Raw genomic sequence first — 15,821 nt, forward strand, 5'->3', positions numbered from 1 at the left:
CTGCTAGGTTGTCAGGGGGACAGTGACAGGTCTGCTAGGTTGTAGGGGGACAGGAGACAGTGACAGGTCTGCTAGGTTGTAGGGGGACAGGAGACATGACAGGTCTGCTAGGTTGTGCAGGGGACAGGAGAACATGACAGGTCTGCTAGGTTGTAGGGGGACAGGAGACAGTGACAGGTCTGCTAGGTTGTCAGGGGACAGAGTGACAGGTCTGCTAGGTTGTCAGGGGGACAGTGACAGGTCTGCTAGGTTGTAGGGGGACAGGAGACAGTGACAGGTCTGCTAGGTTGGCAGGGGGACAGGAGATGACAGGTCTGCTAGGTTGTCAGGAGGGACAGTGACAGGTCTGCTAGGTTGTCAGGGGGACAGGAAGGACAGGACAGGTCTGCTAGGTTTGTAGGGGGACACTGACCACGTTTTGTTGCGGGACTTGGACATGGCCACCTCCATCTCCTCCATGCTGCTGCAGTCGCTGGGGGAGCCAAACGTGATGTCCATGGGCGCCTCTTCCTCTCGCGTCTTCAGGCCGTTGGCCACCGCTTGGATCGCTCTCATCCATTCCTCCCTGGAAGGAGAAAGGAGGTTAAATGTAGATCACTTCAAGCCCAAAAGACATGAATGTACATTGACTGAGTGTGTGTGTGTGTGTGTGTGGAGATACGGTGGGGATGAGGGTGATTAACTAGTGAGGTCAATTGAGGTCACTAATGGGGTCAATTGCAGACCTCTAATCCTGAAAGTTGGTTTAGTAAAAAATAATACAACTTGGAGAAGGAGGGCATTGCCCAGTTTACAGAGAAACAAACACCCATTCAACTCTTCCATGTTGTCCCTGCCACTGGACCTTTCCGTTCTCACCTTTCCTCGTTACTCTCCACGTGGAAGGTGCGCTCTATGACRGTGGTCCACTGTAGGCAGCGGATGACAAACGTGTTGGGCCTGGGCCGTTCTGTCTTCATCAGCTGGCACTCTGCAGACAGGGAGTAATAGAGAGGTTAGAGTGTGCTACTGTAGACACTGGGTGAATCTCAACAGTCTTCCCTCGATTCCTCTCCTCCAGTCTTCTCTACAAACCTCCTCAAAACGTCACCTTATGATGTGAGGAAAGGATTCCAGGAGAGGAAACACAAGGAATAATAAAAAATGTAACAAAATWWAAAAAACTTWGAGCCAATCTGTGTGAACACCARCAAGCAACTCTCATCCTCATCCAAGTACCACCAGGCTCMAGAAGTTGGCCCAAAAATGACAGAGACCAACCTGCCACAGAGAAGTTGTTGAGGGGTGGGAGACTGTGGTCGGACGACATCTCTGGCTTCTCCTTGTAGCCGATGAAGGAGCCATCACTCTTCAGGATGAAGTACCGCGGCCTCCACGTCTTAATGTACTCTCCTGCAGGGAGCGGTAGTTAGAGAGGAGGGGAGAGCGGTAGTTAGAGAGGGGAGGGAGAGCGGGAGTTAGAGAGGGGAGGGAGAGCGGGAGTTAGAGGGGCACATGAGCCATACATATTAGGGTTTATGTTTAACTAATTCTGAGTAAAGTGGACACAGTGTCCTAGAAACAGAGTAACAGACACAGTGAAACAGCAACTAGTGAAGCTCAGCTCACCCCTCTTATGGAGCCAGCCCTCTCTGACCACAATGATGTCGTTCATGCTGGGGCAGAGGACAGAGGGTTGCTGGGTGTCAGGGTAGGGTCACAGGGGGAAAAGCGGGGGAAGGGGAGCTGTGACTGTTGGCGAAGGGCGTCAGATGTGTCTCTGACAAAAACGTCTCAATACCTGGGGGACCGAAAGACCACAAAAGATATTAGCCACAATTGAAAGAGGATACATTTTCATTGATTATTATTAAAAATGAAACTGAGTACTAATGATCATGAAAACACGTCACTGTGTTGGCTTATGACAATGGAAAATAATTGCCCGCATGACGATTACATAAATGTCACTTTCCAAGATGTGTGTGTAATGTAAGCTGGAAATAAGAGGCACTGTCAGATAGGAAAAACACTGTTGCARGGCAGGGGGCGTGGCAATGAGCGCGGTTGGTCGTCGGGGAGGCTACATTTTAGAGAACATTATAGAGGCCCCCCATCTTGGCGCAGCAGAAGCCAATTTCCTGCTATTGTACAAATTTCTCCATTGAGCTGAGAGAATATTTTGCAGTTTTAAAGCTAGTTTCCTGCAATTCTATAGATTTTGCCCGGTGTTCTTTTGCTCAAACATAAAATTAATACTTCTAAATTCATTGRTTTTGGAATTTTCTATTCTCCCTGTCTAGCTTCTATTTTGTTAGTTCTTAAAGATTATATAAAAAAGATATGTATATAGATCCATTATCTTTTCTACATAGTTAACATGTTTTTCCATCTCGAAAAGTAATAATAAAGAATAACCTCAGACTTAGGCGACATGAAAAAAAAAAAAAAAGTAGGATTCAATGGCAGAAGGCTACTTTGTGATGATCACCTGTACAATGGTAGACGTAAGGGATAGTACATTAGCTAACTTAATCTGTACACCTTATTTACGCACATTTAAACTCAAGTTTCCACAAAATCCCTGACAATTAATCCTAGTAAAATGCCATGGTTTTATGTCAGTTAGGATCACCACTTTTTTTTAAGAATGTGAAATGTCAGAATAATAGCAGAGAGAAGGATTTATTTCAGCTTTTATTTCATTACATTCCCAGTGGGTCAGAAGTTTACAACACTCAATTAGTATTTGGTCGATTGCCTTTACATTTAAACTTGTTTCAAACATTTCAGGTAGCCTTCCACAAGCTTCCCACAATAAGTTGGGTGAATTTGGCCCATTTCCTCCTGAAGAGCTGGTGTAACTGAGTCAGGTTTGTAGGCTCCTTGCTCACACACGCTTTTTCAGTTCTGCCCACACATTTTCTATGGGATTGAGGTCAGAGCTTTGTGATGGCCACTCCAATACCGTGACTTTGTTGTCCTTAAGCCATTTTGCCACAACTTTGGAAGTCTGCTTGGGGTCATTGTCCATTTGCGACCAAGCTTTAACTTCCTGACGATGTCTTGAGATGTTGCTTCAATATATCCACATCATTTCCCTGCCTCATGATGCCATCTATTTTGTGAAGTGCACCAGTCCCTCCTGCAGCAAAGCACCCCACAATATGATGCTGGCACCCCCGGCTTCACGGTTGGGATGTGTTCTTCGGCTTGCAAGCTTCCCCCTTTTCCTCCAAACGTAACGATGGTCATTATGGCCAAACAGTTCTATTTTTGTTTCATCAGACCAAAGGACATTTTCTCAAAAAGTACAATCTTTGACCCCATGTGCAGTTGCAAACCGTAGTCTGGCTTTTTTTATGGGTTTTTTGAGCAGGTGCTTCTTCCTTGCTGAGCTTGGAATTCTCGCAGCACTTCACAAGGTCCTTTGCTGTTGTTCTGGGATTGATTTGCACTTTTCGCACCAAAGTACGTTCATCTCTAGGAGACTTCCTGAGCGGTATGACGGCTGCGTGGTCCCATGGTGTTTATACTTGCGTACTATTGTTTGTACAGATGAACGTGGTACCTTCAGGCGTTTGGAAATTGCTCCCAAGGATGAACCAGACTTGTGGAGGTCTACAATTTAATTTCTACGGTCTTGGCTGATTTCTTTTGATTTTCCCTTGATGTCAAGCAAAGAGGCACTGAGTTTGAAGGTAGGCCTTGAAGTACATCCACAGGTACATCTCCAATTGACTCAAATGTCATCAATTAGCCTATCAGAAGCTTCTAAAGCCATGACATAATTTACTGTAATTTTCCAAGCGGTTTAAAGGCAGTCAACTTAGTGTATGTAAACTTCTGACCCGCTGGAATTGTGACACAGTGAATTATAAGAAAAATAGTCTGTCTGTAAACAATTGCTGGAAAAATGACTTGTGTCGTGCACTGTATATAATTAATGTTTATGAATTAGTAAATGATCTATCCTTGGCAGCCAATGTGCATATCTAGCCTAGTGCATATCTAGCACCCATTATTGGCTTCCTAGGCTACATATTATCATCATATATAGCTATTTCTGTAAATAACCAATATTTAGTTACACCCCTGTTTCTGCATGACCATTTTGTTCCTCTCAAAACATCTTAAGTAGTCTGATGGTGCCCAGAATATATTGTTTGCAACTTATTCGGCTTTCCACTTCTGGGGGTACTTGAGAAGACTCATGAGACCATAGGCCTACTGGTAAAATATACACAAGGGGGTACTTCAGTGGTACTCTGAACAGAGAAAAATTTATTTGGTGTTACATTAACTGAAAAGGTTGGGAAACCATTGCTCTACAGGACAGCAAGGKTATTTAAAGTAATTTTRTGTAGAATTCATACCATCTTATYGTTAAAATCACTTGTTTTCATAATTCAGCTGCTTGGCTCAGGATCATTTTAAAACTGCGGTACAATTGCTCAAACCCTGGCAGTCGTGACAACCTCACGTGCCTAGCAAGAGACAACAATAGTCATGTRATTCATGTAAATGTTATCCAACATATAGACGTTAACTTCTTAAAGCATTGTTTGTTAAGGGCTTGTAAGTAAGCATTTCACTGTAAGGTCTACCTACACCTGTTGTATTCGGCACATGTGACAAATACAATTTTATTTGATCCCGGTGGTCACTCTAGAGCTCCAGAGTTCCTCTGTGTAGATGGGGGAAACTTCCAGAAGGACATCCATCTCTGCAGCACCAATCYGGCCTTTATGGTAGAGTGACCAGACGGAAGCCACTCCTTAGTAAATGACATGACAGCCCGCTTTGAGCGTGCCAAAAGGCACCTAAGGACTCTTAGACCATGAGAAACAAGATTCTCTGGTCTGATGAAACCAACATTGAACTCTTTGGCCTGAATGCCAAGCACCACGTCTGGAGGAAACCTGGCACCATCCCTACGGTGAAGCGTGGTGGCAGCATCATGCTGTGGATATGTTTTCCAGTGGCAGGGACTGGGAGGCTAGTCAGGATCGAGTGAAAGCTGAATGAAGCAAAGTTCAGAGAGATCCTTGATGAAAACCTGCTCCAGAGCGCTCAGGACCTCAGACTGGGAGCGAAGGTTCACCTTCCAACAGGACAACGACCCTAAGCACACAACCAAGACAACACAGGAGTGGCTTCGGGACAAGTTTCTGAATGCCCTTGAGTGGCCCAGCTGGAGCCCAGACTTGAACCCGATCGAACATCTCTGGAGAGACCTGAAAATAGCTGTGCAGCGACACTCCCCATCCAACCTGACAGAGCTTGAGAGGATCTGCAAAGAAGAAATGGGAAGAACTCCCCAATACAGGTGTGCCAAGCTTGTAGTGTCATACCCAAGAAGACTCAAGGCTGTAAATCGTTACCTAAGGTGCTTCAATAAAGTACTGAGTAAAGGCTCTGAATACTTTTATCTACAGTTGAAGTCGGATGTTTACATACACTTATTAAAACTTGTTTTTCAACKACTCCACAAATTTCTTGTTAATAAACTATAATTTTAGCAAGTTGGTTYGGACATGTGCATGACACAAGGAATTTTCCCAACTTTTGATTAGCTGTTTAGGAGCCTTATGGCTTTGGGGGTAGAAGCTGCCTTTTGGACCTAGACTTGGTGCTCCGGGTTCTTGGTCGACTCCCTGGCCAAGGCCCTTCTCCCCCGATTGCTCAGTTCTAGGAGGAGTCTTGGTGGTTCCAAACTTCTTCCATTTAAGAACGATGGAGGCCACTGTGTTCTTGGGGACCTTTAATGCTGCAGAACTTTCTTGGTACCCTTTCCCAGATCTGCGCCTCGACACAATCCTGTCTTGGAGCTCTACGGAAAATTCCCTCGACCACATGGCTTGGTTTTTGCTCTGACATGCACTGTCAACTGTGGTGTGTACCTTTCATAATCATGTCGAATCGATTGCATTTACCACAGGTGGAAACAGGATGCACCGGAGCTCAAATTCGAGTCTCATAGCCACGGGTCTGAATAATTAATATATTTTTTTCACCCCTTTTTCATGATATCCAATTGGTAGTTACAGTCTTGTCCCATCGCTGCAACTCCCGTACGGACTCGGGAGAGCTGAAGGTCGAGAACCGTGCGTCCTCTGAAACATGACCCCGCCAAGCCGCACTGCTTCTTGACACAACTCATGCTTAACCCAGAACCCAGGCACACCAATGTGTCAGAGGAAACACTGTACACCTGGCGACCATGTCAGCGTGCATTGCGCCCGGCCCGCCACAGGAGTTGCTAGAGCGAGATGAGAAAAGGACAAACCGATAGGCCAAACCCTCCTTTAACCCGGACAACGCAGGGCCAATTGTACGCCGCCACATGGGTCTCACGGTCGAGACAGGCTGCGACACAGCCRGGGATCGAATCAGGATCTGTAGTTGCTGTGCTGCGTTGCTGTGCTTTAGAACGCTGCGCCACTCGGGATGCTAGGGTCTGAATACTTATGTACATAATGAATCTGTTTTAAATGTGTTCCTAAATTTGCTAAAATAAAAAAACTTTTCGCTTTGTCATTATGGGGTAGTGTGTGTAGATGAGGGGGAAAAAGTATGTAATCGATTTTATAATAAGGCTGTAACGTAACAAAATGWGGAAAAAGGTTTCAATACTTCCCGAATGCACTGTAAATGTGTTTGTAACATATTCAGTGGCCATTTTTAAAAGTAGTCCTTGTGCATAGTTCTATTGTTTGTTAAAACCTCTTAAGGATCGGACCGTTTTTTCCCATTTCTGCCTAAAATGACCAAARCTAACTGCCTGTAGCTCAGGACCTGAAGCAAGGATATGCATATTCTTGATACCTTTTAAAAGGAAACACTTTGAAGTTTGTGGAAATGTGAAATTAATGTAGGATAATTTAATATTACATCTGGTAAAAGGTAATACAAAGAAAATAAACATGAGTTTAATTTTTGTGCCATCTTTGAAATACAAGAGAAAGGCCATAATGTATTATTCCAGTCCAGGTGCAATTTAGATTATGGCCACTAGATGGCATCAGTGTATGTGCAACGTTTTAGACTGATCCAATGAACAATTATATATCTGTTCAAAATGTCATAACATATGCTCTAACTGTTCCAAAATGTTTTGGATGGGAAGCATGCGGACGCCTTTACAGGCATGCAGGTGTAAAATGAGGAGAGCAAAGAAATTGGACCAGCAAGGCTGACATGTTTTTTATTAAACCATCAAGTCTCTGTGTTGACTGACTCCTCTTTCTGATTCTGGCCCGTGTGTATGTGAATCCTCAGCACCAGAAAGTGTTGGGTCTGTGTCTGTTCTGCAGCCAGCTCTGTTCAGTTAGAGCCCAGCGGCCACCTGTCTCAGCTTGCCCTGGCACAGGCTGGCCGTACTCCCAGTTACCATGGGCACCGTACTGGACTACCAAATAATCCCCACCTTGTGATGCACTGCCCACCGGCTGTTACACAACTAGGCTACACAATCAAATAACTGCCAACTACCTTTCAACTCCCCACCCCCTGCTGCTGCTTCCTTCTCATTTACACAACTCATACACACGTGAAGTCCTCTAGAGCAGATTCCCAAAATGTTTCACTCGTGCTGCCATTCCAGCATTGGGGAACATCCTGCCCCCCCCCCCGCGCACGCTCCAAGTCTTTTTCTATGCGCAGAAGCACTGCTGATGACAAACTATTCACATCCCTCTTGTTGGTGGAGAAATTCTGTGGGTTTAAAGCAAATTTCTTGCAAATCTATATACACTGCTCTAAAAAATAAAGGGAACACTTAAACAACACAATGTAACTCCAAGTCAATCACACTTCTGTGAAATCAAACTGTCCACTAGGCAGCAACACTTGATTGACAATAATTCACTGCTGTTGTGCAAATGGAATGACAAAAGGTGGAAATTATAGGCAATTAGCAAGACACCCCAATAAAGGAGTGGTTCTGCAGGTGGTGACCACAGACCACTTCTCAGTTCCTATGCTTCCTGGCTGATGTTTTGGTGACTTTTGAATGCTGGCGGTGCTCTCACTCTAGTGGTAGCATGAGACGGAGTCTACAACCACACAAGTGGCTCAGGTAGTGCAGCTCATCCAGGATGGCACATCAATGCAGCTGTGGCAAGAAGGTTTGCTGTGTCTGTCAGCGTAGTGTCCAGAGCATGGAGGCGCTACCAGGAGACAGGCCGTACATCAGGAACGTGGAGGAGGCCGTAGAGGGCAACAACCCAGCAGCAGGACCGCTACCTCCGCCTTTGTGCAAGGAGGAGCAGGTGGAGCACTGCAAAATGATCTCCAGCAGGCCACAAATGTGCATGTGTCTGCTCAAACGGTCAGAAACAGACTCCATGAGGGTGGTATGAGGGCCCGACGTCCACAGGTGGGGTTGTGCTTACAGCCCAACACCGTGCAGGACGTTTGCATGCCAGAGAACACCAAGATTGGCAAATTCGCCACTGGCGCCCTGTGCTCTTCACAGATGAAAGCAGGTTCACACTGAGCACATGGACAGACGTGACAGAGTCTGGAGACGCCGTGGAGAACGTTCTGCTGCCTTCAACATCCTCCAGCATGACGGTTTGGGCGGTGGGTCAGTCATGGTGTGGGGTGGCATTTCTTTGGGGGCCGCACAGCCTCCATGTGCTCGCCAGAGGTAGCCTGACTGCCATTAGGTACCGAGATGAGATCCTCAGACCCTTGTGAGACCATATGCTGGTGCGGTTGGCCCTGGGTTCCTCCTAATGCAAGACAATGCTAGACTCATGTGGCTGGAGTGTTGCAGCAGTTCCTGCAGAGGAAGGCATTGATGCTATGGACTGGCCGCCCGTTCCCCAGACCTGAATCCAATTGAGCACATCAAAGTCTCGCTCCATCCACCAACGCCACGTTGCACCACAGACTGTCCAGGAGTTGGCGGATGCCCTGGTCCGGTCTGGGAGGAGATCCCTCAGGAGACCATCCGCCACCTCATCAGGAGCATGCCCAGGCGTTGTAGGGAGGTCATACAGGCACGTGGAGGCACACAACTACTGAGCCTCATTTGACTTGTTTTAAGGACATTACATCAAAGTTGGATCAGCCTGTAGTGTGGTTTTCCACTTTAATTTTGAGTGTGACTCCAAATCCAGACCTCCATGGGTTGATAAATTTGACTTCCATTGATCATTTTTGTGTGATTTTGTTGTCAGCACATTCAACTATGTAAAGAAAAAAGTATTTAATAAGAATATTTCATTCATTCAGATCTAGGATGTGTTATTTTAGTGTTCCCTTTATTTGTTTGAGCAGTGTATTTTGCCATGTGTATTCATGTGATATTTGAGTGACTAAAACAATATATATGGGCTAGAAAACATGACCAGAAGAACTGACGATGCAATACCCAAGGTGCATTCTACAATTACAACTTTAAAGAGTAAGTTGAGTTCCTGCCGACCCCTCAGTTTGGGAACCACTGCTCTAGAGGAACAAGACAAACATAATTAGTGCTACCATCATGGTAGTAACATGACCTTATTGGGTGAAACCTTTTGCAGCTAGCTTGAGCTGTRGCCTCTTTTCGGTTTGTTTACCCATTACGCTGACTTCCAACTGACATTTCAAAAGAGAATGGCATGATGCAAGTCATAATGACAGATGGAGGTAGGCTACAGTACTGGTACTCTGGTGTTGCCAGGTAAAGAGATGAGCTCTCTGCTGGTATGTCACTAGCGATTTGTTTTGTTCCAAGGGATGGGCAACATGCCTGAACACTGCAGTGTCAAATCTCAGATTAGACTTACAAAGCACAATCCAAACTGCAGCTCATCATGGCAACTGGTCTCTTGGCCAATAGATTGACATGTGAGTTTCAAAGAATCACATGTGAAGTTGTTCCGCTTTAGAGGATGAGCTTTTCCCTGCATCAACTAATAGGTCAGACGTCTGTTGGGATCCAAAACATTCTGCTTCCTATCTCCAAGATGGCAGAAATAGCATAACATTATATATTTTAGTCATTTATTTGACACGCTGATTCAGAGCTACTTAGAGGAGCAATTACGGTTAAGTGCCTTGCTCAAGGGCACATCGACAGATTTTCCACCTAGTCAGCTCGGGAACCTWTGGTTACCGGCCCAAAGTTCTTAAAAAGGAAAACTCCACCCAAAAACTATTAGTCCATTATTGATATAYCCCCAAAATGTTTTGCATGTCAGCAATCAAGTTTAAGACATTTAACTTTCAAAATAGAGACTAATGAAACAAATACCGAAAGACCATTTTTGGGTGAAATTTTTCTTTAACCGTTAGGCTACCTGCCTCCCCACAGGGGAACCAGCATTATCAATTCCTAGAAACACAATGGACAACACGTTCTGCTACAGGATAGGCTACATAGATCTAACCATATTCTATTGGGAGAGGAGTAGTCAAATGTTTAATGATTATTTGTTAACACAATAAAATGATAAACAGTGGGAGGGGCCTGACATTACACAGAAGTGACTGGTGTCTGTTTGAACTGTACTGTTTGCAGAGATAAAATCCAATGGATCCCTTGCACTTAGTCAATTCCAAATCTATTATTAAAATAATCAAGTGTAAATCTGTGGGCTATTTATGATTTTGATGAGAACTGGGTACCAATAAGACACTTGAATTGATACAAATTCAAACAGCACCAATAACAGCATCAACTAGGTGGGTAGGTTGCTACTTTCAAAAGAAAAACTAGCATGTGGGTGATATGACTTAGCTAAATAACATTACTGCATGAAACATATGAGGCTACTTCAACTGAAGCGGGCAAGCCTTAAAAGACCGGGCCTTTTCAGAGTAACGTTACGTCGAACGGTGACCATGAATCGATATTAGCCGACTCAACTCATCATAAATCGTGGAGTTTAGTTTAATCGGCTAGGTCGCCATCTACACCTGCCCCTTGTAAAAATGTTGTTGACAGATAAAATGACACCAATGCATGGAGGTATGGGTGAATGAACAACAATGGATAATGGTTAGTTAACACACTCTGAACTAAATTTGCCTCTGCAGGACCTGCTGTGAACAATGGCCGGTTAGCTAGCCATCTGGCTATCTCTACCTAGCTACCAATGACTGATGTTTACAAAAGGAAGTTACAATTAGCCATCCTGTATGGCCTACTGAAATGAAGAGCTAACTAGTGTAGCTAGCTAACATTAACTAAGCAACGTTAGCAAGACAAAACGTTAACCTTAGTAGATAGCTAGTTACTTACTAAACATGCTTAGATAAAGCCACATATTTGATAAAGCCAAAGATGCCGGTAACCTGTGAAAGTTAGCCAACTACCTGACCAATTTGTTCACATTAACGTTCTCAACCAAACAAACAAACTGCTATTTACCAACAAAGACATGGCTTGATTAGTCATTTTCAGCAGCTCTGTTGGTGGTCCAACATGGACTGAGAGACAAGACAAGGAGGGCCTTTAGGATCTGGCAAAAAAATACTTGAAATCAGTTATAGAACCCGTAGCCCTTTATGGTTGTGACGTCTGGGGTCCGCTCACCAACCAAGAATTCACAAAATGGGACAAACAACAAATTGAGACTCTGCATGCAGAATTCTGCAAAAACATCCATCTTCCTTATACAACGTAAAACACAAAATAAAGCATGTAGAGCAGAATTATGCTGATAACCGTTAATTATCAAAATCCAGAAAAGTGACGTTAAATTCTACAACCACCTGAAGAAAAGATRCCCTAACCTTCCATAACAAAGTCAACACCTAGAGAGAGATTAACCTAGATAAGAGTCCCCTAAGCAAGCTGGTCCTGGGGCTCTGATCAKAAACAGATCTCACAGAGCCTCAGGACAGCAACACATTTAGACCCAACCAAATCATGAGAAAACAAAAGATAATTACTTGACACATTGGAAAGAATTAACAAAAAAACAGAGCAAACTAGAATGCTATTATGCCCTAAACAGAGTACACAGAGGCAGAATAACTGACCACGTGACTGACCCAAAAGTAATCAAAGCTTTGACTATGTACAGACTCGGTGAGCATAGCCTTGCTATTGAGAGGCCACCCTAGGCAGACCTGGCTCTCAAGAGAAAACAGGCTGTGCACACTGCCCACAAAATGAGGCAGAAACTGAGCTGGATTTTCTAACCTCCTGCCAAATGTATGACCATATTAGAGACACACATTTCCCTCAGATTACAAAGACCCACAAAGAAATCGAAAACATATTCAATTTTGCTCCCATATATATCGGGTGAAATGCCACATTGTGCCATCACCGCAGAAAGATTTGTGACCTGTTGGCACAAGAAAKGGTCAACCAGTGAAGAACAAACACCATTGTAAATACAACCCATATTTATGTTTATTTATTTTCCCTTTTGCACATCATTATGACACTGTACATATCCACATGACATTTAACATGTCTTTATTCCGTTGAAACTTTTGTGAATGTAATGTTTACTGTACATTTTGTATGGATTATTTGACCTATTTCTTATCTATTTCACTTCCTTTGGCAATGTAAACATGTTTCCCATGCAAATAAAGCCATTTGAATTGAATAGTTAATTAACGGTTTACTGCCTATAGTTTTCGGTTGTTAGCAGCTAGCTGGCTGACATTCGCTAGTTAGTTCGTAACATCTAGTTATCATTCATTCGAGTTCTGCGTCGACTGACGATGAGCTCCTTACCTTGAATTCTTTAGATAATTTAGCCAAAGAGACCCTCTCCCCGAAATAATAGCAAACTGGATAACGCTCTCACGAAGTAGCAAATCCTCTGCAGATTCTCCAAGGTGGTGTATTGATCCGTCAGTGATCACACATCCTCCAAAAAATAACCAACGAATGCCAGCTGAGCTTGTTTTTCTACCCACAACGGCGGCGTGTTATTGCAGGTTAGTTAGCTAACTTAGCATAACGTTAGCTAGCAAGATAGTAAAACGGTGGTCGGGTGAACTCGCGAATTGTACGTTAGTTGTTACCAGTCAACTTTTAAAGAATTACAAATCGTTATGATTTGGAATTACAGTCTATATGTATTTTTTRCCGGCATTATTGTTCTCCCTTTTACGTTATAACAATCTTTGCTTTTACCTTCAGTCCCCTGTTATTGCTGGTGCTTCAATTATAATCAGCAGGCCCCGTCCAAACCAGAACAGCAACCCTCCACACGCGCACAAACAGGATATGACGTTTTGAGAGGCCACCCTACGTGAAACAACTGGGAARTCGGAAAGAAACACAAACTATTTGTTTGCACTTGAAAAGAGAAACTACAAAATAAAATCTGTAATGGCACTCAAAATTAATMATGTATATGGGGCGGCAGGTAGTCTAGTGGTTAGAGCGTTGGACTAATAACCGAGAAGTTGCAAGATCGAATCCCTGAGCTGACAAGGTAAAAATCTGARGAACAAGGAAGGAACACTAGGCCGTCATTGAAAATAAGAATTTGTTCATAACTGACTTGCCTAGTCAAATAAAGGTAAAATAATGAAAAGATCCCATTATAATATCTGATATTATCAACATTTGTRAAGTCCTTTWATGAAAACCTTTACAACTCACAATTTCAGGAAGATGGCTGTGAAAGCTACATTTTCCACATTCAGAATTATGTTCCTGTAATTGAAGATTAGTTCCACTGTTTGCGATTCACCTGTGTCAATCGAAGAAATTAGATGAGGCTCTGAATTCAATGAAAAAAGGGAAATAACTTGGCCTTGATGGCCTGTCAGATGAATTCTATAGGCAGTTTTGAGAGATACTAGAATACCCTATTTTTAATATGTTTCAAGGTTTCATTGAAAATTGTAAAATGGTCTCCACTATGAAAAAGGGCCTTATTTCACTGATTCCGAAGCCTGATAAATACCCTTCTTTCATTGACAATTGGAAACCAATTACTTTATTAAATATTGATTACAAATTGATTGCTCTGGTTTATGACAAAGCTCCACCATTCGTTTAGTGTTCAGATGCAATTGACTCAGATGCTGTCATTTTAGTTTTGGACTTCTGTAAAACCTTTGACACAATTGAACATTCATTTCTCTTTCAGTCTCTTAAACTTTTTGGTTTCGGTGAAAATGTTTTCAAAGTCATTCACATTTTTTTTTACATAGATAAATAGTTCTGTGATATTAAACCTTACTACTTCCAAAATATTCAGTATCAACAGAAGTGTACAACAGGGATGCCCAATTTCAGCCTTTTTATTCATTTTGGTAGTGGAACTTCTATCTCTAGATATTCTGAATAATACAAATCTGRATGGCTTATCCATTTTTACATAGAAATCTAAATTCCCCAACTGGCTGATGATACTACTCTTTTTTAAGAGACAAAGACCAGGTCGTCCATACCCTTAATGCTATCACTGCATTCTCTATCACATCTGAATTCAAACATTTCTAAATGTGAAATCTTATGATTATATGACTCTGATGTAAAGAAATAGAAAATATTCCTGTAAAYGACTGTGTTAAATATTTAGGAATACATCTACGAAAAAAACACTTAGTCAGACACATGAATTTCTCTCCTAAAATTAAGAAAACCAAGAATATATTTAATAATTGGCTACAAAGGGATCTTTCTATACTTGGGAGAGTGCTTCTGTCCAAGGCAGAGGGACTGTCTTGCTTTGTGTACACCTCATTATCTTTATTTGTAAATCCCTCTACCTATAAAGAGATCAACAAGACCTTTATTGACTTCATCAGGAAAAATACATTTTACAAACTAAAAAAGTTAGTCCTCTCAAATAAAATATCTGAAGGAGGTCTGGAAGTGTTGGATTTTGTTGACATAAATAACACTTTCAAGAGCAATTGGTTGAAAATATGTTTGGTCAATACAGAATCAATTTGGTATTTAATTCTAAACAATGTGTTTAATAAGTTGGGAGGTATTCAGTTTTAACTGAAATGTAATTATATTCCTGAAAGATTACCCGCTAAATTGGCTAGGTTTCACCAACAAGCTTTAATGTCCTGGAAAATATGTTTCCTGCACAATTTTTACCAACACAAAGCTCTTTTGTGGAATAATTCAGACATAACCGCAAGGAATAAGTAATTGTTCTACCCTAGCTGGCATGAGAAGAATATTAACTTTGTTCTTGATGTTTTTGACAACAGGGGTAATATTCTTTCATGTGAACAATTTATAACATTGAATGAGTTTCCAATARCTTTCAGAGAGTTTATTTCTGTGATCAAAGCCATTCCCAGTGGTCTTACTACACGAATGAAAACTCATCTTAGCTTTGGTGATGACCACAGAGTTTATCCCGAACTCAATTTGGAAGGTGTGAACTTGAGAAATCTTGTTGTAACAAATACATAAGACACATTTTCCATTCACGGAACCAACTTACGGCTAGAGGAACATTTTTCTGGAATATGCTTATTCCTGACATTGTCTGGAAAAAAGCTTGGTTGATGCCTTACAAATATTGTATACCAAATAAATTTAAGGAACTTCACTTTAAGATTCTACATAAGATATATCCATGTAATTCTATGTTGTCGAAATGTGTTGATATTGATGATATCTGCGTTTTCTGTGAAAATGACGGTGAACATCTGACTCACTTGTTCTCTGAATATAAATCTGTGATAGATTTTTGGAAAAACCTTTCAGTGTACTTATTTACCTTTTTTAACACTACCCATGTTTTTAACATGAAGGATATAATATGTTACAATTGCAATGATAACAAGATCATTGAAATGATTGTGAATTTTTTTATTCTTGTTGCCAAATACTTTATACACAAACAAAAATTCCAGAATTCTATACCAAAATTACAAATATTTTTTATTTAATTTAA

The 15,821-nt window shown here is 42.2% G+C and overlaps 1 protein-coding gene across 3 annotated transcripts in view; it reads right to left on the bottom strand.

Moving 5' to 3' along the window:
* akt2 (v-akt murine thymoma viral oncogene homolog 2) overlaps positions 1-13,177 on the bottom strand; it is a 21,492-nt gene extending 8,315 nt beyond the window's left edge. For 2 of the 3 annotated variants that reach the window (XM_070434240.1, XM_070434239.1), the window contains exons 1-5: positions 13,079-13,177; positions 1,609-1,780; positions 1,261-1,392; positions 859-970; positions 407-565 (exon numbers count right to left, since the gene is read on the bottom strand). In XM_070434240.1, the coding sequence (XP_070290341.1) occupies positions 407-565; positions 859-970; positions 1,261-1,392; positions 1,609-1,654 (449 nt within the window). In that variant the 5' untranslated portion in view covers positions 1,655-1,780; positions 13,079-13,177. Of the gene's footprint in view, positions 1-406; positions 566-858; positions 971-1,260; positions 1,393-1,608; positions 1,781-12,673 lie in introns of all 3 variants that reach the window. The other variant, XM_070434241.1, reaches the window with a different exon arrangement.
* Between the last annotated feature and the right edge of the window lie 2,644 nt (positions 13,178-15,821).

This window comes from Salvelinus sp. IW2-2015, linkage group LG22 (assembly GCF_002910315.2).
Source record: "Salvelinus sp. IW2-2015 linkage group LG22, ASM291031v2, whole genome shotgun sequence".
NCBI lineage: Eukaryota > Metazoa > Chordata > Actinopteri > Salmoniformes > Salmonidae > Salvelinus > Salvelinus sp. IW2-2015.